We start from the raw sequence: 23,674 nt of genomic DNA, 5'->3' as shown, positions 1-23,674 counted from the left end.
CCCCCGGTCCCAGCCTCGGAGCTGCCGTGACCAGGGGAAGAGGTGCCTCTTCCCCAGTCCCAGCCTCAGAGCTACCATGGCCGGGGAGAAGCGCCTCTCCCCTGGGTCTGGGCTGCTCCCACGAGAGACAGCTGGGGGGAGTCCTCTCTCCCTGGTGCAGCCCCAGGGTAGCCTGAACCCCAAGTCCCTCATCCCCTGATCCACCCCAGAGCCCACACCCCCAGCCTGAGCCCTCACCTCTCTGCACCCCAACTCTCTGCCCCAGCCCTGAGCTCCCTCCCACACTCCGAACCCCTCGGCCCCATCCCCACCACACATCACCTACATATTGGTACACATAAAATTCATTCCACACATGGATGTAAAAAATTAAAGGGAACACTGGGGGTGGCTCTGGCTTGCTCAGTCCATATCCATAGCAGCCATGCCTGGGAGGAGAGCAGAGGGGAAGGGCCACTGCCGCCTCCCCAACCGGGTTCTCATAGGCACTCGCTGCGCTGCACGGAGCAGTGACCCGAGCGGCTACCCTCAGCCAGCATAAGAAGTGGCTTCGTCCTGCCCCTTCTGCTCTCTGCCTGGGCTTGGCTACCAGAGATAGGGGCCAAATGTGCGAGGGGGCAGGTGCAGCAGGAGAAGGACAGAGCCCCTCTCCCTCACCCGGCAAGCAGAAATCTCGGGGGGGGGGTACCTGACCCCACAACTCCTCTTGCCCCCACCACACACCACCTATGTGAAGCACAATGCCCACTGGAGCTCAAATGAGGCAGTTTCCTCTGGCACAGTCACAACACAGGTTGCTCCTTTATAGAACCAACCAGCTCTATAGATGTTAGTAACATTGTCATTTGCCTGTTTTTGTAAAGCAATATTCAATTAAGAACATTTTTATGATAGCAAAAAATCTACTCAAACAGATTTTTTTCTCCTTGACTGTTCCTTTTTATGTCCCGCTATTGAAGAAAGATGACTTCAATAAGAACTTTTCATTACCTTCCTTCCAAAATATCTGTCTTCAGTTGTAAGAAGAATAAATGCCTAGAAAACAGAATTTGGAAGAGTTGATTCATGTTCAAATATCAGATTTAATCATTTCTAAGAAATCTATATATAACCCTAAGTTATATGCATGTATTTACAAAAAACTATATGTACATAAGCCTGCTTGGATATTCCTGTAAATCTTTAACTATGTGAATGCTCACAGTCATTCACAAGTATTACGGTCTTTTGTAGTTCCTATTAAAAGTCAGTTCCAATCTTTAATTAGGTTAAAGGGTCACTATTAAATGATGAAAGATTTCCTTAGATTCACGTACTAAGCGCACTGCCTCCAAAGTGCCCCCACTTCGTCTCAGGAGACAAGAGCCAGGGATCAAAAGTTAACTCAGTCTTCTGCATGGAATTACAGAATAAACCATTAGAAAATGGGGCTTGCCTAGCTCCCATGAATTCTGATTTGAGATCCAATCATCTGTTGAATCTGTGGATCAAACATCTTCTTTATAACAAATTATTGGTTGAAAGAGTTCATTCGTAAAGTAGTTCCAATGCCCTCATATTTAAGATTGATTCACAGGTAACTAAGATTTTCGATCCTATCATAGTTTCTTTTTATTCATACATTCTAGTCTCTGACAGCTACTTGTATGGCACCTAAGCTGGTATTCATTAACATTTAAAAGGACAATTTAGTAGTGGCAGCTAGAAAGGGTCTGAACTCTACAGACGTTAGCGTATTCAAAAATGCAATGGTGGCTGAACCAACTTTTTATTTGATTAAGGTGAAACTCAGCGTGTGCTCTTCTTAAAGGAATAGCCATATGACGTTACTACGTTATCAAACGCATTAAATGCATACTGCAAAAACATGAAGATTTACAATTTATTTATCAAATCTGTATACTCTGCTTGAAAATCATACATGCTTCACCTGTCAGTCAATGGATTCATAGATAAAATGCATGATGCACAATTCTGCATTTAACTATGGAAGCACTGCTTACAATTCCATAGTTAAGGATGAATTAAATTTAGCACTTAAAACTGGGATTCAACCACAGTAGTATTATTTATTATTTGTATTATCATAGCACCTGGGAGTCCTAGTCATGGACCAGGACCCCACTGTGACAGGCACTGAACAGACGCAGAAGAAAGACACTCCCTATCAGAAACAGCTTATATTTAGATTATAAAACGAGAGAGAAAAAATGGATGCAGACAGAGTGACACTGGAGTACAAGCAAACAATACAACAACATCGGTCAGCATGATAGGCAGTGGTCTCTGCACAACAGCAGCCTAGTTGTTAAGTAAATCTTAGTCTGTGACTTAAAAAAAATAATTTAAAACGGGTTCTTTAATAAATGTAGCACTCTGTGTCACAAAATATTTTTGTCCTTATTGATTTCAGTAACAAAACAAACTCTTCAAAACTTCCCATGTAGTAAAAACTCACTGAAATCTTGTGCAACTTAGCCTCACTCCCATTAGGAACAATGTGAGATGGTGTTTATTTTGAAGAAGGGCTTTGCTATACAGTGACACCAAAAGTAATTTTTTTTGTATGAACAGGTCTTTAAAAATCAGTTTAATCTAATCTAGGACTACAAACACTTATGCATTTATAGTTGTATGGGTATTGTATGGCATCACTATAGAACTGAGTTAAGGTTGTCTGAGTGCCTTCACTGTTCACTTCCAAATCTCAATATGTTTTGATTCTTTTATATAACCATAACTCTGAATTTCTTGGGTTTATTATGATTGGTTTGGGGATGATTTCAATATCACTTTAGTGTTTTTCCATGGAGCATACATATCAGTAATTTAAAAGTTTTAGTGTGGGAATACTGTATAATTGTTTACTTACGTAAGGAAAACTACTCCTACTTCTTCTTATTACAAATGGCAGTTATTTTGTGCTTTAATTTTCATTCTAGCTTAAACCTGAGAGGCTATGAACACCTAAAAGGCCCATTGATTGGAAGTTCCAGGTGTTAAAGGTCACCCAGGGTTACGTCATTTGTGAAGAACATATCTTATTTATTGCATATTCTAATTACATTAAGAAATTAGGTTTAATGTGGTAGGGCTATGTGGCATAAACATTTCCCATATTCTACCGAGAGCTTCAGTGCTACTGTAAACCATGCAATAGATATAACATTGAACACTTGGTTTCTACTGTTCTCATAAAATTTAGAGTGCTTATAGGACAAGCTCCATGGTAAGACTGCATGATTAATATTTTAAAGTGTAAAAAAACTACAAAAAGTTAAGGATCCTATATCAAAAGTAGCTACAATGTTGTACTTCGTAACTGTAATGACATAACAAAATAGATAAGCTATAATAATTACATGCAAAAATAAGTTAAACTAATGTTTATATTACAATATCAGGTTTCAGAGTCACAGCCGTGTTAGTCCGTATCCGCAAAAAGAAAAAGAGTACTACAGCTCACGAAAGCTTATGCTCAAATAAATTTGTTAGTCTCTAAGGTGCCACAAGTCCTCCTTTTCTTATTACAATATCATGCATTTGAAATGCCTGATTTATGGTTGCCCGTGCAACCTTAATTTTATCTCTTTGTATATGCATCCTGTACATTGAATGAGGCAAAGGTCTCAGACTACAAAATAGTATGTGATAATTTAATTAAAGATTGTATTAAAATGCATCTGCACAAAACCAGAAAGGAATTTAATGGGTCAAAAAAGGAACTTCTCTGACCAGACAGCTTCCCCCTCTTGAATTTCAAAGGTCTGCTGCAAACAATAGAGGTGTCAGAGCTTTTCAGAAAATGTTATAAGCATCTTTTATAATGAAAAGTATTAAGCAACTTAACAATGGTGGAGGCGGGGACAAGAGAGAGGTTGCTACTAGCTCCCCCTATAATGAGGAAAAAATAAACTACTGCATGTGTTCAAACTGGCCAAATCAATGTTGCTGTAGAAGCTCTAAAGTAATAGTCAGGAGATGCAAAAACTTAATTGTGCAACCTTTATTTTTAAAAATTATTATATTTAGTTGAAAGAGAAAGAATGGCTTGAATGCATACTTCCTGGAAGCATTTACTGCTTTAACTACAGGTTTTTAGTGTGCAGTGGCAGAATCCCTGGGGCCAGTTAGTGCAGGGGTTCTCAAGGTTTTTCTTTTTGAGGCCCCCCTAATGTGCTACAAAAATTCCAGGGCCTGGCAGGGGAGGCTGGGTCTCTGAGCTTCAGACACAGCAGGACTTAGGACTCCAGCCGCCGGGGGCAGGGAAGGGGCAGGGAGGGGCGCCGGGGCTTCTGCCCCGTGGCGCAAGGGATGAGGCTTGGGGCTCCAGGCTTCTGTCCCACAGGGCGAGGGGGCTCCTGGCTTTAGGTCTGCAGTGCAGGGGGAAGCTCAGGGCTCACGGATACCCTAAAAAAGCTGTGTACCCCTGGTTGTGAACCACTGAGTTAGTGAACAGCAAGCTGGTGCACTATAAAATCACATCCTGGCTTGCTAAGCTCTAACTTTCCATGTAAACAAGCACTAGGAGCAAGCATATCCTGCAAGCACTCCATTGCGGAAATCTCTATCTTCCATGACAGTGTATTCAGAAATAGGCCCTTTGTTTGTAACAAGCATACAGTACTTGTGTTCACTGAAGTGTGGGGACCTGAGTCAGTGATGCATGCAACAGCAATTAATCAGTTGAACATTTCTCATTTTTCAGAGGAGAGTTATTTGCTTCAGGCAAACCTATACCCTATTTTAAATTGTGTATTTGATTTTTGGATGTGCAGCCCTTTCCCATTCCTTGATTTCTAGTAAGATGCTTTCTTAAGATAACAGAACACCACAGTTACAAAAGTCTTGTTGAAATTGTAACACAAGTCATATATGGTCCCTTAGAAGTACAATAAATTACCTTATGAAACAGGCTATTTTGATAATGAAAGGACATATGATTTTTTTGTACGCCAAAGGCCAGCATGATTCATGTTTTTCATATCAACACTCCTCACACTGCATATGTTGCACCTTCCTTGTGTGACACACATAGAGCTGATATGTAATAAAGTTATGAATACTGAGATGTCACAATTTTACAAACATGGTATGCGACTGGATCAGTGAGGGGAAGTTATTGTATATTTGATTATTAGAATTTCCTGCATGACTTTATTGACCTAACTTGTACTAGGGGTGATAGCATGTTTATTTTACATCGACAGTGCTCAAAATCAATGGAGTCTGTCTGAAGGTGATATGGGGGCTTCCCACATAAGAACACCCAAGCACACACTTGAAAGAATGCGGTAAGCTGTTAGGTTCAAGGATCCTGTCTCTTGACTATAACCAGTTGCAAACCTTGTTCTGCCAAAGCTAGGAGTTACCAGATCGAAGAGTTATAAACAGTGTTTTAAAAAGTGGCTCAATTCCTACGAAAGCGCAGAGTTGCCAGAGGCTGACCAGTGAGCAGTTAGTAAGCTTTGACAGGGAGAAAAGTTGACAGTAGTTGGAAGATGAAATTCCCAGTTCAGGAATACACTAAAAATAGCAACATGTATATGGTGGCTTGGGTAAGCTGCCCAAATATGTACCTAGGATCTCAGACAGGACTGTATTCAGAAAGCTAGCCTGAGCTGCTGTGGCTATTCTCCTCTTTCTAGCATGTTAGCTCCAACAGCGCTAGAACATGTCTGTCTACCCAAGCTGGGAATTATACCTCCCAGCTGCTGCATAGACATACCCAGAGAGAGTCTCAGTGGAAAAGTCTACAGGGAGTTAGTCATACTACAGTCATAGAATCATAGAATATAAGGGTTGGAAGGGACCTCAGGAGGTCAGCTAGTCCAACCCCCTGCTCAAAGCAGGACCAATCCCCAACTAAATCATCCCAGCCAGGGCTTTGTCAAGCCTGGCCTTAAAAATATCTAAGGAAGGAGATTCCACCACCTCCCTAGATAACGCATTCCAGTGATTCACCACCCTCCTAGTAAAAAAGTTTTTCCTAATATCCAACGTAAACCTCCCCCATTGCAACTTGAGACCATTACTCCTCATTCTGTCATCTGCTACCACTGAGAACAGTCTAGAGCCATCCTCTTTGGAACCCCCTTTCAGGTAGTTGAAAGCAGCTATCAAATCCCCCCTCATTCTTCTCTTCTGCAGACTAAACAATCCCAGTTCCCTCAGCCTCTCCTCGTAAGTCATATGTTCCACTCCCCTAATCATTTTTGTTGCCCTCCGCTGGACGCTTTCCAATTTTTTCACATCCTTCTTGTAGTGTGGGGCCCAAAACTGGACACAGTACTCCAGATGAGGCCTCACCAATGTCGAATAGAGGGGAACGATCACATCCCTCGATCTGCTGGCAATGCCCCTTCTTATACAGCCCAAAATGCCGTTAGCCTTCTTGGCAACAAGGCACACTGTTGACTCATATCCAGCTTCTCATCCACTGTAACCCCGAGGTCCTTTTCTGCAGAACTGCTGCCTAGCCATTCGGTCCCTAGTTTGTAGCAGTGCATGGGATTCTTCTGTCCTAAGTGCAGGACACTGCACTTGTCCTTGTTGATCATCATCAGATTTCTTTTGGTCCAATCCTCTAATTTGTCTAGGTCCCTCTGTATCCTATCTCTACCCTCCAACGCATCTACCACTCCTCCCAGTTTAGTGTCATCTGCACACTTGCTCAGGGTGCAGTCCACGCCATCCTCCAGATCATTTATGAAGATACTGAACAAAACCAGCCCCAGGACTGACCCTTGGGGCACTCCGCTTGATACCGGCTGCTAACTAGACATGGAGCCATTGATCATTGACCTGCTGAGGTAAGTCACGGGTGATACACAGGGGACTGCAACCCATGGCCCACTCTGAGCATAGGAGAATCATATGATACCACCTCAAGACAGAAGTGACAGTTTGAGGCCAGAGGTCAACACTCAGGGTATACTCCGAAAGACCAGGCAGGGTCAGAGATGCAATTAACCCATTAATTGTGACACCCAGTGTCACATTAAACTATATGCCTGTACCTTCTGAAAGTAAGCTCTATGTGGCAGGAACTATTCATTCTGTGTCCTATAACCAGTTGTATAGCATCACACACACCTATAACACTATATCAATACTAAACATTTTACTTAAATAGCAAATCCTCACACCTTTTATATTAAAAATATTTCAGAATAAATATATAGAATAAATTGCAGTCTAACAGAAAATAAAAAGGGAATGTTACGAATTCTTAGTTGATGGATGTACATTTTGAAAATAAAGTTACCTGGTTTGTTCTTGCTGCAGTGTGTTGGGATCGGGTATAAAAAATCTTACTCGAAAATGGATGGTGCAGGGAAAACCTCCTACAATGTTTCACAAAAGAAAATCAATATTTCTATTTTTGGTTTATTTCTGTAAAATTTATAGAAAAACAACAGAAAATAACCACATATGACAAGTCTGGTTTACTTTCTTTTTTTGACATGGGAAGAAATCATGAAATATATCTATTCACTACTCCCACACTCCCACTATATTGTTAAGTCTTTTGCTACTTTCAGAGCAAGAACACACACACATAACCATCTCTGAAAAACAATCTTGTTCATGAAGCAGTCATCAGCATGGTCTATTCAGTTACCTTCTTTTATATTTTTAACAGTGCCATTTTTAACACAGCAATTTGCGTTGGAAAAAAGTACATTCCATTCCTTCTAGTATTAAAAGAGGAAAGTCTTAAAGAGGAAAATACACCTGATGCAAGTATCTCATAAGACAAGCAGGAATGTTATGTCAGGAAAATTTAGGGAATCCTCTATATTTCCTCTTGTGAAAAATAAACAGTAACAAAGCTTTTAACAATCATTATGCATAACTAACTTTTAACCTTATTTAAAATCACACACAAGCTACAAAATGAGCTAGAATCAAGAGATCAAAAACAGAATTTGTGTTTCAATTTCACTAGTGATTATGTAGCTTTGGCTACATCTGCATTGAGAAAAAAATTGTTACCAGAAATTGTTTATAAATGGTTCATGCTAAAAACAATTATGCCCTGTACTTTTTTTTTTTTTTTTTTTTTTTTTTTTTAAAAAGACTGAGTTCAAACACTATAGACTAATTTTGCTCCACTCTGGCCAGACTAAGAGCTTTACCTGAAACGGTTTAAAAACCGTATTTGAAACCATTACACTCTTTCCCCATCAACTACTTAAAAGGCTTTTTGTCAAAAATCCCTCCCCTCTATTGCGGACGTCAGTGGGAACAGTAATGTACAGTGGTCACCAGACAGCTACTATTTTCACTACTGTGTTGTCTAACTTTGCTCAGACCAGGGCTAGAGGACAGAGCGATAACAATGTTGGTGACCTACAGTACCTAATCTCCACTGGAGCAGCTACCACTACTGAAGCTTAACCAGTAGTAAGAACTGTGGGAAGTTTTGCCAAAAAGTCTACTGTTTATGCCCAAAAGTGAAGTTGAGAATTATATGTTTTTTCTAATCAACGATATAGGCAGAAGAGGAATTCAGGCCAGAAAAAGTTAGATTTTTATGTAAAGTATCTTACCTTTAAGCTGTTTTCTAACAGGTTTGCTTGATTCGAGCCATCGCTGTGAAATGAAAAATTAGATGAATTTCTTAAAAAGAACTTTTAAAATATATTTCTTAAAATTTAACACTATACTTACAGGGGAATCTACTGACTCTTCACTTTGTTGTAAACCAAAATATTCCTTCTCTGTTACACCCAAGTGGTTATAGGCCATATCCAACAAAACCTGACCAGTATCTTGTTTCTGAAAACAAAGAACACTCCATAAATGAAATGCACACTTTTGTTTTCAATTAAAAACCTAAATGGAAAAATGAGTTATAAAATTTAGTCTACAAATAAAATGGTTAAAAGTTTCTCAGAACAGAGATCATAAGACATGGAGTACATTAAAGTAAATAATTTCTCACCAAGATAAATTCCCCTAATGTTTTCAAAGAACATTTCTCCCTGAAAAATATGAATTGATAGGAGTTAAAGTTTCAAGGTTGGTAAGCCTAAAATTATAACCAGCAGTTAAGAGATGTGCTGGCTGATCAAGCATAAGAAGAGAAGAAAGGCCAGCCTGGGTCAGACCAATGGTCCATTTAGTCCACTATCCTGTCTTCCAACAGTGGCCAGGTGCTTTGGAGGTAATGACAGAACAGGTAATCATTGAATGATTCACCCCCTGTTGTCCAAGCACAGCTTATTCAGAGGCTAGGGACACCCAGAGCATGGGGTTGCATCCCTGACCATTTTGGCTAATAGCCATTGATGGACCTATCCTCTATAAACTTATCTAATTCCTTTTTTAACCACGTTATAGTTTTGGCCTTCACAACATCCCCTGGAAACAAGTTCCTCAGGTTCACTGTGTGTTGTGTGAAGAAATACTTCCTTACGTTTTAAACTGGTTGCCTATTAATTTCATTGGGTGACCCCTGGTTCTTGTGTTCTGTGAATGAGTAAATAACACTTCCTTGTTCACTTTGCTTCATGCATCTCATGTGACATGTATCCAGGCTGATCCTCACACATTCCTGCAGTATAGACCGAATGTTACCCATTCACCAGGGCTGCAGAAATTGCCTGAAATGAAGGCTCACTGCCCCCAGAGACAATTGTGGCCCCCTGCTGAGAAGGCAGCTAAAGCAGCCTGTCTTGCTACTTCCCCTACTGGATTCGAGTGGGGAAAGCAGAAGTCAAGACAGATAACAAGGAGCCCTGATACTGGTCCAAAGCTCTCTGCCCTACAGGTCCCAGCTTCCACTGTACACAGCTGCCCCCAAATACCCCCAAACTCCCACAAGGCCTCCCACACCTACCACCATCTTCTCTTACATAACCCCACAAATTCAACTGTCTCAGTTTCCCTCCTCCCAGACACACCTTATATAGCACCCATCTATCCCCCAGACATACTTCAGCACCCTCTCAACCTCGTACAGCTACAAAATTTTGTGCAAATCCCTATCCTATACTGCCACTGCTTGGAGAAGGATGTATTAACCTTAAGCTGAAGTTCATGGTCACATACAAATCTGCAAATATAAAGAGGCAAGTTGCATATGTGCAAACTTGCATAAAATTTCACGGGGAGCTGCAAAAAACTTGGTAGCTCTGTTTGTGTTGGTTTGTTGGATAAAACATAAGTCATTCCAGCCTGCCCCATTTCTGTGAGCAGTACCTGTTCACAGGAATGCAGTCTACTCTGTGTGCCAACTATAGCTTGTGTTTTTTAATCTTACCATTTGCAGGATAATTGCTTGTTTCAATACCCACAACTGTTTACAAGAATACTGCGTTAAGCAGACTTACATATTAAACTACACACACAAAAATACACTAAAATAACATTCTTAAGATTGCCAAAGTCGCACTCAAAAGTTCAGAAGCGTCAGAATTTAGGTTATCTGTACAACCTTAATTCTGCCCCCCATGCGAACGCATTGTGATACAGTCTTTAATAAAATGATCACATACTATTTGTTCTCCAGGACGCCTACCTCATTCAGTCCACAGGATGGATGGTGCCAATAGCATAACAAGGCCCCAGAGTGCCCTGGTGCAAGAACAGGTGAGGGGCCCCTTCTCCCAGCCTCCTCATTCTTCAGGGTGGGTACCTGGGTCCCCAAACACCCCCTGCATCCCTCCCCCAGCCGCCTCCTCACCCTCTACCCCCTGGGGCAGGGGTCCTGCTCCCCGCAACCCTTCCCTTGTGGTTGATCTGAGTGGCAGCAGGGGGAGTTGGATACCTGCCACTCAAGTCCTCACACTCCGCACCCCAGCCTGAATTCCCCACACGGCTCCCCATATTCCTCACCCCCCACGCACATCCCACAATCCACACACACCCAGCCCCCATACTCTGCTTAGCCTCCAGCAACTCACCCCAACTCTCAGTCCGCCCCCTGTACCTTTCTGGGTGAGCTCCTCACTGCTGATGCAGTGGTCGCACAGTGAACCTAAAGTGGCAGCAGGAGGCTTTCCAGGCAGCAAGGCCATGGGGGTTGGAGCGGTAGGTGTGGGCTGAAGCCCTGGCAGTGCCATCAGGAGCAGCCCCGAGCCGCTCACTCACAATCTTATTTGCACTGGGGGGCCAGGGGCAAGAAGTAGCTACAGAGGGGTCGGGGGAGTGCTTCCCCAGCAGCCCATCTGGGGATCGCTTCCTGCTCCTCGGAGCCCTTGAGGAAGGGGCAGGAGCCCCCTCCAGCAGCTTGGCTGCGTGGGCCACTAGTCTGCCTATAGGTGGAGTGATCTCTGCTGGTGGGGCCCCATCACCTCATGGGCCCAGGAGCAAATGCACCACAGAATGGTGCTCAGTTAATAAGAAGCTACTCAATATTTTGTCTGATTCTCATTATTCAGTGTATGGTCCAGGCCTTTTCTTCTGCATACTAGTCAAACCCTGCTCTGAAGACAATTATGGATTTCCCCATATACTTATCTATGGCACTCATCACCATAGTATCTGGATGCTTCACAAACATTAACTGTTTTTCGGTGAAGTGAGGGGATGGAATTAGTCCCATTTTAAAATGGCAAACTGAGGCACAGAGGTGAAAAGTATCCACTAATTTTTGGTGCTCAATGTGAGATGCCTAGGACCTGATATTTCAGAGTACTTATTATTAGATGTCTCTTTAATATGTTCAAGCACAGCTCCCACTGGCCTCTGCAGCTGTGACTGTGATGCTTCCCAATGGTACCCAGAGTTATGAGGCACCTCACTACCACCTGCCCTTAGCATGAGGAAACCTTGTCTGTACCTGCCGGGGTCAGCTCCTGACTCCACCAGCCAAAGGCAACACAAGCCCTCCCTTCTCAGACTATGCCGACTATACCGTCCCTTTGCTGGCTAGCAGTAGATTCACTCCAACCCCCGAGTCCCCCTTGGATGCCCAGCCGATTATCCATCAGAAACTCACAGGACTACTTTCAGAGTAACAGCCGTGTTAGTCTGTATTTGCAAAAAGAAAAGGAGTACTTGTGGCACCTTAGAGACTAACAAATTTATTTGAGCATAAGCTTTCGTGAGCTACAGTCTCTAAGGTGCCACAAGTACTCCTTTTCTTTCTTCACAGGACTACGAGATCCTTGCTCCCAAGAAACAGTACACCACAGCTTAACAGTTATGCTCCACTCCAGATCACTGCTCCACTTAACACATAGCACTTAGATTTGTTTATAGAAAAAGCAAGTACAGTATAAGTTTATTTAACAAAGAACAAGATTCAAATGATTGTTTCAAGTAGTTCTGTTTGCTAAGAGTTACATATAAAATAAAATCATAACATGTACTCTAGAGTCTTAATTCAACTACAAGATACTCTCTTGTCTAATAAGATCCTGCTTACTCCAAGTCCTTGTCAGTGTTTTTCAACCAGAAAGGCTGAGACCCTTCTTTCAGGAGACCAAGCCCACCGACAGCTTGTCTGTCCAGATGACGGATGCAAGGGCATCTTTCTGCAACCTAGCTATATCAAGACCTGTCCTTCGTTCTTCACCTGTAAACAGGGTTCCCCTCTCTGCCCCACCCATACTGTTTACCTCTTCCTGTTAATTTCTTCTTCTGAAGTCTCTGCAATCTCCTCCTTAAGATTTGACCAGTATGCAAATAGACTTCCATTGTAAGACACACAATGGTTAGCCAAGAGATAAGCGTCTCCCACATCTGATCTGATGGAACCCATTTTAAGGCATGTCATCTCTGGGTGACCTGGCTTTAACTTCAAAGCTTTAAGAATATAATCTCCAATATATATACACATATTTCCTTACATATAATCTGCACATACATTTCACAAAGATTGTGATGACCAGTGTGATACAGGCTTTCAGAAGAGACCTTACATTACACTTTTTAGTGAACTAGTATGTAAATACCAGATCAAAAGAATGCCAGGTGGCATCAAGAGGACCCTGGGTCACAGTGAGTGATCAGAACTTCTGAAAAATTGGGTCAGAGTCTCAAGGTATCTTTCGGAGGATCCTTCTCATCTACCTTTCTATGTCTATGTCCTTGGTCCCCTTTTCTTCTCCCTTTACACTTTATCTCTCAGTAATTTCAAACCCAAACAAATATTCAGCCACTATCTCTATGCTGATGACTCACAGATCTACCTCTCTACACTAGACATCTCAACCTGTCTCTGACATCTCCTCATACATGTACAGCTATCAGCAGTGTTCCCTCTAATTTTTAACGTCCATGTGCGGAATGAATTTTGTGTGTACCAATATGAATGCTTTTTCCCATGCTACCCCTCCTACTTGGGAGGAGCTAATCACCCCCAAAGCTACCTCATTATCCACCTTTAAATCCCTCCCGAATGTCTTGTTTTCAGTGATGCCTATAAAAAAAAACCTTTACATTTGGGCCACAGATGTGCTGAGACCGCTGCCTATCATGACCAATATTGTCTCGTTGTTTCCTTGTACTCCCCTGCTTGTTAGCAACCATCTGTTGTCTCTGGTGTTATACTAGATTGTAAGCTCTTTGTGACAAAGACCTTTCTAATGTAGACTCAGCTATGCCAGCTAAAAAGTGCTTTTACCAGTGCAGCTTATATAGGCTTGGTGAGTGAAATAAGCTGTACTGGCAAAACCATTTTTATGCCAGCACAACTGTTTCTACACTACAGCTTTGACCAGCATAAAGTCTCCCCCTAATTCCCCCACCCCTCCCAAAAATAAATCATACCCTGACACTGCTATGCTGGCCAAGTTTTAGTGTAGACCGGTCTTCGCCACATCATACTTTGAGATCCTCTGATGAAGTGGGCCATTGAGTGCCAAGTACTTTATAAAGGTATGTATTTTTATCCTCATTTTAGATGGGAGGACACAGAAGCAACAAGATGACCGTGAGTGGAGTTTGAAGTAGAAATCAGTTCTCCTGACCTCCAATGCCCTAGTGTAATGATTAGGCCATAACGTATCCAAGAGGGAGAGAATAAAGTTATGGACACGCCACATGAAGCAACATATTTGTGACTGCAGAAACCTTTCCTAAAACTCACATTTAAAAAGGGTATCCTAATATAGGAGAAATCAATACTAGGAGATTTAAACATTTTTCTAAAGGGATGAAGCTCTTTCAAAACGCCTACATATTCTGGCGTTAAAATACAGGCCACCTCATCCTCTCCACACACACAAACACACGCACATACTTCAGATTACTATCAAGTATTTAATACCTGGCACTGGACATTCTTTTCAGTTTAACCACCTCATAACAAGTGTTCACAATAGTCACCTCCATTAAAAAGATCCCTCCTGAATTTAACCTCATCTGAAACAAACTTGACAGATTTACTAAACATAGGACTGCCACAGTTAAAACATTTCCACCATGTACCTACATTCCCCCTTGGACACTTACTAGAATTACTTTCCAGATTTATGTGGAATAATTGTAGAGCTGACAAACTCAAAATCCTCTAGCTTCTCAGAGGGCACAATGCTATTGTCTTCTACCTTGATTACAAGTTCTCTAAATATATTCTTTAATATTTATATTCACTAGGGCCTAGAGGCTAAGTAGGCTGGGGACACATTGTGCTAGGTGCCACATAGACATATAGAAAATTATAGTCCCTACCCCAAAGAACCTAAGATATGGAATTTATTATATATACACATGTACGTCCCTCACCAACAAATTAAGTGCAGTCTCTTCTGGGTGATAGTTTAACAGCATAGTGCAACACTCTGATGATAATGATGATGGGTGATCACTCGTTTCCGAGTATGATCACTTCCATGGGAGTTATGGGTCCTCAGGTGGCTAATAAAGGCCAATCCTTGAACCACAGGTTCTATTGCAATGAGGGCAGATGTTTTCAGGCTCAGCTGGAGGCTGTTGACCATGAATGGAAGCCAGTCTCTCCTTCCTTCTTCACCTCTTGACCTCTTCAGCTTGTCAGGGAGCAAGTTCAAAATGCAGGGGACCATCACGTTGGACTTCACTCCATTTTAAGCGATCCTGGGCAAGTGTCTCCCAAGTGTCAATGTCAATATTACACTTTTTTAGGTTGTCCTTCAGTAAGTCCTTATAACGCTTCCATTGTCCACCCACATTACAGTACCCTTCTTTCAGCTGAGAGAACAGGACCTGTTTTGGGAGGCAATGGTCTGGCATCCAAACAACGTGACCAATCCAGCAAAATTGCTGACAGATCATTGCCTCGATACTGGTGGTCTTTGCCTCTTCCAGGACACTAATATTGGTGCACCTATCTTCCCATTTGATCTTCAGAATCTTACGAAGGCAGGGTTGACGGTGCCTCTCAAGAACTTTCAAGTGGTGTCTATAGGTTATCCAGGTTTTGGACCCACACAACAGTGTTGGGAGAATAACAGCTTGATAAACAAGAAACTTGGTGTCAGTTCGAATGTCGTGATCTTCAAAAACCCTGTGCCATAAACAAGAAAAAGCTACATAGGCATAGCTAGGGCAATGTTGAATTTCTTCATCAACTTCTGCCTTGGATGAAAGATGACTTCCAAGCTAGAGGAAATGATCTACATTCTCCAGTGCCACTCCATTGATTTTGATAGATGCGGCACATAATGCCTCACTCTACAACACTCTACAATGGTTTTCAAAGTTCAGGTCGCGACCCGGTACTGGGTCGCAGAATGCAAGGCACTGGGTCACCTTGCTCAGCACCCAGGGACCCTGGCGGCCGGCCAGCAAAAACTAGTAGTCCCTACCTGTTCTGACACCACGCTGTGCCCCAGAAGGGGCCAGCAGAAGGTCCAGCTCCTAGGCGGGGGGACCACAAGGCTCCACGCGTTGCCCCCACCCTGAGGACTGGCTCCGCACTCCCATTGGCCGGGAACTGGCTAATGGAAACCAGCTAATGGGAACTGGCGGGGGCAGTGCCTGTGAGCGAGAGCCACGCAGAGCTGCTTGTGCACCTCCGCCTAGGAGACGGACCCGTTGCAGGCCGCTTCCAAGGTGCGGTGCGGTCCGCGGTGCCAGGATAGGTGGGAAGCCTGTCTCTGCACCCCGGCTGCGCTGCTGACCAGGAGCTGCCAGAGCTAAGCCCAAGCCCCAAGCCCGTGCCCCAATCTCCTGCCCTGACCCCCCACTCAAACCCAGAGCACCTTCCTGCACCCCTAACCCCTCCCCAAAGCCTGCATCCCCAGCCCAGAGCCCTGACCCCCTCCTACACCCCAATCCCCTGCATCAGCCCTGAGCCCCCTCCAACATCCCAAACCCCTCATCCCCAGCTCCACTGGGTCATGGGCATCAACAATTTTCTTCAACTAGATCGCCAGAAAAGAAGTTGGAAAACCACTGCTCTATACGTTCCTCTTCCTCTCCCCCATGACAACGCTCACCTCACTTTCTACCAAAGTCACAGTTCTATAATGGCATTTTCAAAACTTTTGAAAATTGAGCCTCACTTCAGAAAAACAACACCCATTGCCTCTTCCCCTGCAATGTGTTGTTCAAGGCCCACGCACCTTAATTTATACCTCTTTCACAGCCCCTTGCCCTCAACTAGTCCAATTCCTGGCTATGTTTGAGACTCTGTGTAACCTTGAACAAGTCACTACACATGTGCCTCAGTTCCCCATAAGTGTTTGCATCATGAAATGTGCCTGCCTTTCTAACCGACGCACCCGATTCCTACAAGGTGCACAGAGACCTCTCCAGAGGTAAATCTGCAATCAAGCATCACTATATGACCAGCCATTCTGTGTTCCTTCACCCAGATAAGGCCGCACAGCAATTCTCTCCACAACAGTCCGCTGTTCATATGGTAATGAATGCCACTAGAGAGAAGCCTGTGAAATGTTGGTACCTGAATGGGAAACTGCGCTATTGGGTTGCTTGGACTGGCATAAAAAATCCTTGTCATAATCATAATGAAGGGGTGTGAAGACCAAGTGGAGGATGGAAACAAAAGAAGAGAAGGCTAGGGGACAATACAAAAATATATACAGAAGATAAAATTGAGAAAAAACAAATAAAAGAAAGAATAGACCACAAAGGTGCGGCTACTACAATAAGACTCAGCACAATAAGTGCCATAATCTTACTCAGTACTTTCCTTTTACGTATTGTAGAAAGCTCCAACACTGAAGATCTTACAATCCTATTTAACAAATTAAAATGTGTACTCCCTGGGACGACAACACAAGATGACAAAACTGGGTGCGGGGGGGAGGGATTGATTAGAGAATTGATTCTCAAAATATACCCAGCAATTGAACAACAAGATTTTTCAGATGTTTCTGAAATAAAAAAAATCAAGTACACAAAGGAAATCAATTTCATTCTGGTTCACACATCTTCTAAGCCTTGTTTTATAGATCTTGGTCTACTCAAGAAAAGTAAGTTAAAAATGTGTACTAAAGCGCTTGGCTGAGTAGCACTAACTATCAGAGACTATTTATGGTCTTTAGGTTTACATGTAAATACATGTCAAAAAAGATTCCAAGATGCTCAATAGGCAGAGTCAACTCTGATTTGACAGCCATCTCTGTGGATATGAGGGCAATAGAGAAACAGCCCTTGCCACTTTGCTTTCAGGAGAAGTTATTCCTAAGTTATTAATGCTTGATAAGTTTGACTTTCACAAAAAATGCCTTGTTAAAAAATTGACCAGTTTAAAAGAAAAATCTCAGTTCCAAAAAACAGATTCAGAAAAAGGCATCTTAGATTAGAAACAGTAGCATAAAAGAGAAAGTAATATACAAAAGACTTTACACTGAAGAGCAAGTTTTTATGCTTTTTTCTTCTACACCTGTAGAAGTCCAGAGGTACAAACTTCCAACATAGTTAGGTTTGGCAGAATTCAATTTTTATTTTTTTAAAAATTCATCAGATAATATCAATGTTTAGTTTTATACATTTTTTCTATTTTTATTTATTTAAATAATCACAGTCGCACATATATTATGGGTTTTGAGAAGTTCTTTCCATTATTATATTTTCTCAAAGTTAAAGTTTTATAACCATTAAAATACAAATTGTCATCGTCATATATCAAAATATACAAAGTAAATAGCCACAAGTCAAACTCTAATAAGTTCTCAAGTAGAAATTTTCCTTCTTTGCCTATCTGTAAACTTTAATTATCAATAGAAGTATCTTTTCAACAATATGTGCGTGTATGGTGAAACTGACATTTACCAATAAAAATCTGATCCTTCTGAACCTAAACATAGTAATTCCTGACAAGCATATGAATCAGTGAGTTAAAATCATAGTGCCACAACTTACTTTCTAGTACCACCTGTTTGCTCCCATTTACTAAAGAAACATTTAAAAGGAAAACTCTAGTTATTTTTATACCAAAAGTTGTAGAGGGAACGTGTATTACTGCTTTATAAACATTTATAAAAGAGCTCAGCATCATGAGTACATTTTACATGACTTAAAATAAAAGTGGCATTTCCCCCCCAATACAGGAAGCGTATGCACAGTGATCCCATCCCATCATATTGCTTTGAACTTGAAGATCAGGGAAAGAACCACCCAACCTCCTAAGAGTGAAAACCTGTGGTTTGCGAAAAAACTGGGAATACTTTTAAAACAAAGTATCCTATACCACACTTGGTTTCAGATGTACTTCTGATGGGAGAGAATTTTCCTGCCATTGGTTTGAATTCACTTCCATCCTTTGGACAGAAGGTGTTCCAGCTGGATGCAGGTGTCATGATGGAGCAGAGAGAAGAGATCATTTCAGCATGTATAGGTAACATTGACTATATATAAGGGAAATGACAGCCACGGTCAGTTGGGGCCACAGATGTGTGTGTCCTTGCCAGCCTGAGCTACTAAAAAAGGTGGATAACCACAATCTATACCGATTAAAGATGAGATGCATTCTGAGATGCATTCAAGGTAAGTCTCAGGTACAACAAGCTATACTAGGCAAAGCATTCAAGTAACAAAGGCATAGGTGACTTCAAGGAAGTCTACATCTGAAAGGCTGAATTTGTAGTCACTCTTAGTGTTTGGGAATTCTAGCGTAACATGTCTAGTAAGAATGCCAACAATCCTGAATGTGACAGTCCAGCAGACTCCTTAAGATAAGAGGGAAGTTATGCACTATCAGTTACTCAAGCTACTTGCCCTGCTGAACACTATCTTCCTCTTATTCTGACTGGTTCTGAGACTCTTGGGTTTCAGCTATCTAGGTACCTACCGATCCAGTCACTAGGAAAGCAAGGACAACTATTCAATTTTATCTGATGGAAAGGAGATAGATCACAGACTCCCTGCTGGTTTCACAAAATTCAAAAGTTCACCAGGTGAATAAAGAAGGGTGCCCGAATTCAACTTTCTGGGACTTCATAACTGCAAAGGGGGAAAAACACAGTCTCTCAAAACAACATTTGAACATGTTAAGTATCTCAGTTCCACTTTAAAATGATTACATCCTCCTCTGCTACTAGTAGATCTCTGCAGGTATTTCAGAAGTACACTCATGATAAATGCATTAAAATTCTAAATTAATGTTAGCTGTGAAATATCTCTGTGTCTCAACTTTTTTGCAGTTTTAAAGTATACTAGGACAAGAAGAAAATCGTAACAGCATAAGAATGGCTACACTGGGTCAGATCAATGGTCCATCTACCCCAGTATCCTGTCTTCCAACAGTGGCCAATGCCAGATGTTTCAGAGGGAATGAACAGAACAGAGCGATTATCAAGTGAACCAACCCCCCGTCATCTAGTCCCAGCAGCTGGCAGTCAGAGGCTCAAATCATTCCAATTGATTTCATTTGGAGAAATGATGTGTGCGTGCATATTTTTAATATGTATTTTAACAGGATTTTGACAGATATTGTTTAACTTAATACGGTTTTGTTTACTTTACGTTTAGATGTCATATAATGGAATTGTCAAATGAAGAGCTGCCTTGTCCACTTCTGACTGAGAACAAGTTTTCATATGATCTCCTTCTCTCTGACCTGATAATGCAGACAGACTGAAACAGAAGCTCTAGCTGTGAAAAGGAGTTTGTAGGCTAATGCTGAAAATATATAGTTGAATATTTCGCTGATCACATGAGCAGAAAAATACCCTAATATGCTTATTCAGTGTGTTTTAATGTTCTCTTCATTTAAACATGCCCTCCACTGACCCCAACACTGAATTAAGTTTCAAGTTTTCAAGCTGTGATCTCTAAGTCTGGGGATTCTTCTAAGGAGACATCAGTTCCTAGATAACTACATTTTGGTACCTGCGCTGACTTCCTTCCTTACCTTCTGAGCTACTTCCTATAATTTCAATCATATACTGAGAAAGCTCCAACCTCAGTTTGGTTGTTAGTTGCAGGAATCAAAACATGGTAAGTTCTGTTTCACTCATGGTCAGTGATTGAAAAGTAATTTAAATCCATGGTCATTCTAGAAATCTGGCAAACACAACACAACACAACAAAACACGAAAAAAGCAAATAAGTTTTTACACTGAACAATCAAACCACCATTGTCAATTTAGGCCTGGGCTACACTACAAACTTAAGTTGACATAAGCCGCGTTAAGTCGATCTAATAATGCATGTGTCTACATTACCAAATCCCTTCCGCCAACCTAAGTGGCCTGTAAAGTCGACTGCTGTACTCCACCTCCACGAGAGGCATAGTGCTTGATTAGACATCCACAGATTGACATGGGGATAGTGTAGACACTGCGTTGTGTAATTCTAATGAACTGGCCTCCAGAAGGTGTCCCACAGTGCTCCGTTGTGACTGCTCTGGAGAGCACTTTCAACTCCACTGCACGTCAGCCAGGTAAACAGGAAACAGCCACTCCCCTGTTAAAGCCCCAGGAACTTTTGAATTTTCATTTCCTGTTTATACAGTGTGGAGAGCTTGCCAGCACAGCTGATCATGGAGACTGAAGGCTGCAAACACGCTCCAGCACGGAGTACACAGGAGGTGGTGGATCTTATTGCCGTGTGAGGAGAAGAGTCTGTACAGGAAAAGCTCAGATCCAGCAGAAGAAACATGGACCTCTACGCCAAGATTGTGCGGGAATGAGGGGTAAGGGCTATATCAGGGACACACATCAGTGCCGTGCGAAAATAAAGGAGCTTCAGCTAGTGTACCAGAAGACAAGGGAGGCAAACAGTCATTCTGGTTCTGCACCACAGACACGCTGTTTTTATGAGGAGCTGCATGCAATTCTCGGCGGTGACCCCATCACTCCAAATTGATGCCCCACTGACTGGTAGCAGTCTGGCACTGCAAGCTTCCACAGAGCTATTGCCACTCGCTTCTCCACTGTCCTAGCAGCTCTCATTTCAGTATTGCTGTGCTTCAGGACTGGGGAAAGCTCTGCACACATTTCCTGGAAAGTGGCCTTATGCATCTGAAAGTTCTGCAGCTAGTACTCATCATCCCATAGCTGCACAACAATGCAATCCCACTGGTCAGTGCTTGTTTCCCAGGCCCAGAAATGCCGCTCAACCATGTCAAGGTGACGCATAACTGGTGCCAGCAACTGTGAATTGCTCCACCCTATGTCTTCCAGCAGGGCTGCTTGCATGTCATCACATTGTTCCTTGCAGCAGCTCCTGTATCGGCTGTGTAAATACTGCAGAATAAGGCATGAGGTGTTTGTAATGCTCACAACAACAGTGTACAGCTGAGTGGGGTCCATGCTTATCGTGCTATGGCGTCTGCTTGAATAACCCTGGCTTACGAAAAAAGGCGTGAAAAAGGCTTGGTTTGTTTGCCATTGAAGGAGGGCAGTAAGTGTATCATGGGAGGCTAACGCCATGTTCCCATAACCACCAATGTTTTGGTCCAATAAGGCATTGCAAGCCCAACCCAAAATTCCACTCGGCTACCTGCATTGTGGAATAGCTACCCACAGTGCAGTGCTCCATGCATCGATGCAAGCCCTGCTCGTGAGGATGCACTCCGCCAACACAATGAGCATAGTGTGGACACGCAAGATTGACTTGCTTAAATCAGAGGCTCAATGTCGACTTACATGAAGTGGACTTAGCTTTGTAGTGCAGACATTATTTTAGTGAAACAATTTTCCCATCACGACGTTGCTTCATGGATCTGACTTTGTTCCATTTTTTTGTTCTGAATCCTTGGCCGACTGATATTCTCTCACATTTCAGGATGTCAGATTTAATATGAACTTACATTGTCCCCAAACGTCCCATGTGATGTTCATTCTTTTAAAAAGCTAGTAAACAAAAAGTATCAATACCATACACTGATTGTAAAAACTCAGACATTTCTCTGTATTTACAAAAGGCTAAAAGATAAAGATACAATTAAAATATCTAAGTTTAGCAACACTCACAGATAAGTTTGCACAAATGTTTTCATTTTAAGTGTCATCTTCAGTGACTTATACTTTTTCAATTATTTACCTTTGTGGCTGAAATTTGGTAGTGTTCTCTCAAGTCTGAATCACTTTGAAAAATGTTAACCAAAATGTTTTAGCTATATTGAAGCTTTAAGAGTGAAAAAATACTACACTTCTCGTTGAAGGAGCTCCAGTGTATAATTAGCAGATAAGAACTTGGAATTTTGCAAGGATATAGCTTCTGTATTACAAACATGCCTTTAAATGGTTTAATGAAAATTGGTTGTGCTTTGTGAAACCGAAGGGTTTGGAAATGTTTGTGCATTGGGTTTGTGCATTGTGATTTGGCTGTGCATTGTGATGCGATCTAAGTCTGTCAGCATATCTGCACATACATATTCAGATTAGGAAAGTTCATAGGCAGTGTTAGGCTTTTCTTCTATGATTAGTGAAAGTGCATGGAGAAGACAGGGCACTACAGGAATTCTGCTTTCTTCCATACTATGGTGTGCCTGGAATCAGAGAGCCTTCTGACTCATGGATTGTACATACTATGCAATACAGAGTATTCTTCTGCTGTTTAGCAAATATGGAATGTGGGGAACTTGGTTTCTTTCTTTTTCTTTTTAAAAGCCATAAGAAATAAACTATTTAAAGAATATTGAGGACACAGAGCAAAGAATTCAGTCAAAACTTGGCTGACCCTTAGAGAAGCTTCTAAGACCCCGGGATGCTGGGGGAGCCAAAGCAGGAGGGGTATACAGTTCTGGAACTGGGACCAGCACATCCAGCGAATGGTGCGGCCTTTTGCCATTCTCATGAGCATTGGAATGCGATGCTCCTCCATGGCTGAAACTTGTAGATAGTTCAGCATGTTCAGGCCAATGTATGGGGGGGTTTCTGGGCCAGGATCTGACTGTGGCCTGATTGCGGTACCCATGAGGTACTTTTTGAGGCGGAGAGCTCAGCCTTCCCATGCACCGACAGGGAGGGAGAGAAGATACTGCATGTGGACTTCCCCCAAACAGTACAAACAACATTGTGCTTGTCACTGATAGAAAACAAGCGAGGGCAGAAAGTGCAGACTTTGAATCCTGGTATCTCCGAGATAATCTAGGCCACAGACCTGGGTGCTAGAAAGGGTGAGAGGGATTGTTTGGTTGGAAAACCACCGAAGTGGCGTCCAAGTTTTTAATCCTATAAAACTTCTAGGAACTAGAAAATAATTGCAAAAAACAATAGAATACTAAATATGAACAAAGTAAAAACAGTTTTTCTAAGAAGTTTGGAAAATGTGTCACCAAGGATAAGAGGACAGCACAAGCTCCAACTCAGATCATGCAGCA

At 42.2% G+C, this 23,674-nt stretch overlaps 1 protein-coding gene across 3 annotated transcripts in view; it reads right to left on the bottom strand.

Moving 5' to 3' along the window:
• The window catches only part of PTPN3 (protein tyrosine phosphatase non-receptor type 3), a 274,154-nt gene that overhangs the window by 184,803 nt on the left and 65,677 nt on the right, over nucleotides 1-23,674 (bottom strand). For all 3 annotated transcript variants that reach the window (XM_043540415.1, XM_043540417.1, XM_043540416.1), the window contains exons 3-6: nucleotides 8,677-8,784; nucleotides 8,556-8,598; nucleotides 7,268-7,346; nucleotides 991-1,035 (exon numbers count right to left, since the gene is read on the bottom strand). In XM_043540415.1, coding sequence (XP_043396350.1) covers nucleotides 991-1,035; nucleotides 7,268-7,346; nucleotides 8,556-8,598; nucleotides 8,677-8,784 — 275 coding nt within the window. The remainder of the gene's footprint in view (nucleotides 1-990; nucleotides 1,036-7,267; nucleotides 7,347-8,555; nucleotides 8,599-8,676; nucleotides 8,785-23,674) is intronic.

This window comes from Chelonia mydas, chromosome 2, assembly GCF_015237465.2.
Source record: "Chelonia mydas isolate rCheMyd1 chromosome 2, rCheMyd1.pri.v2, whole genome shotgun sequence".
NCBI classification, from domain to species: domain Eukaryota; kingdom Metazoa; phylum Chordata; order Testudines; family Cheloniidae; genus Chelonia; species Chelonia mydas.
The sequence above is the reverse complement of the archived record's forward strand: the minus strand, read 5'-3'. Positions and strand labels throughout refer to the sequence as shown.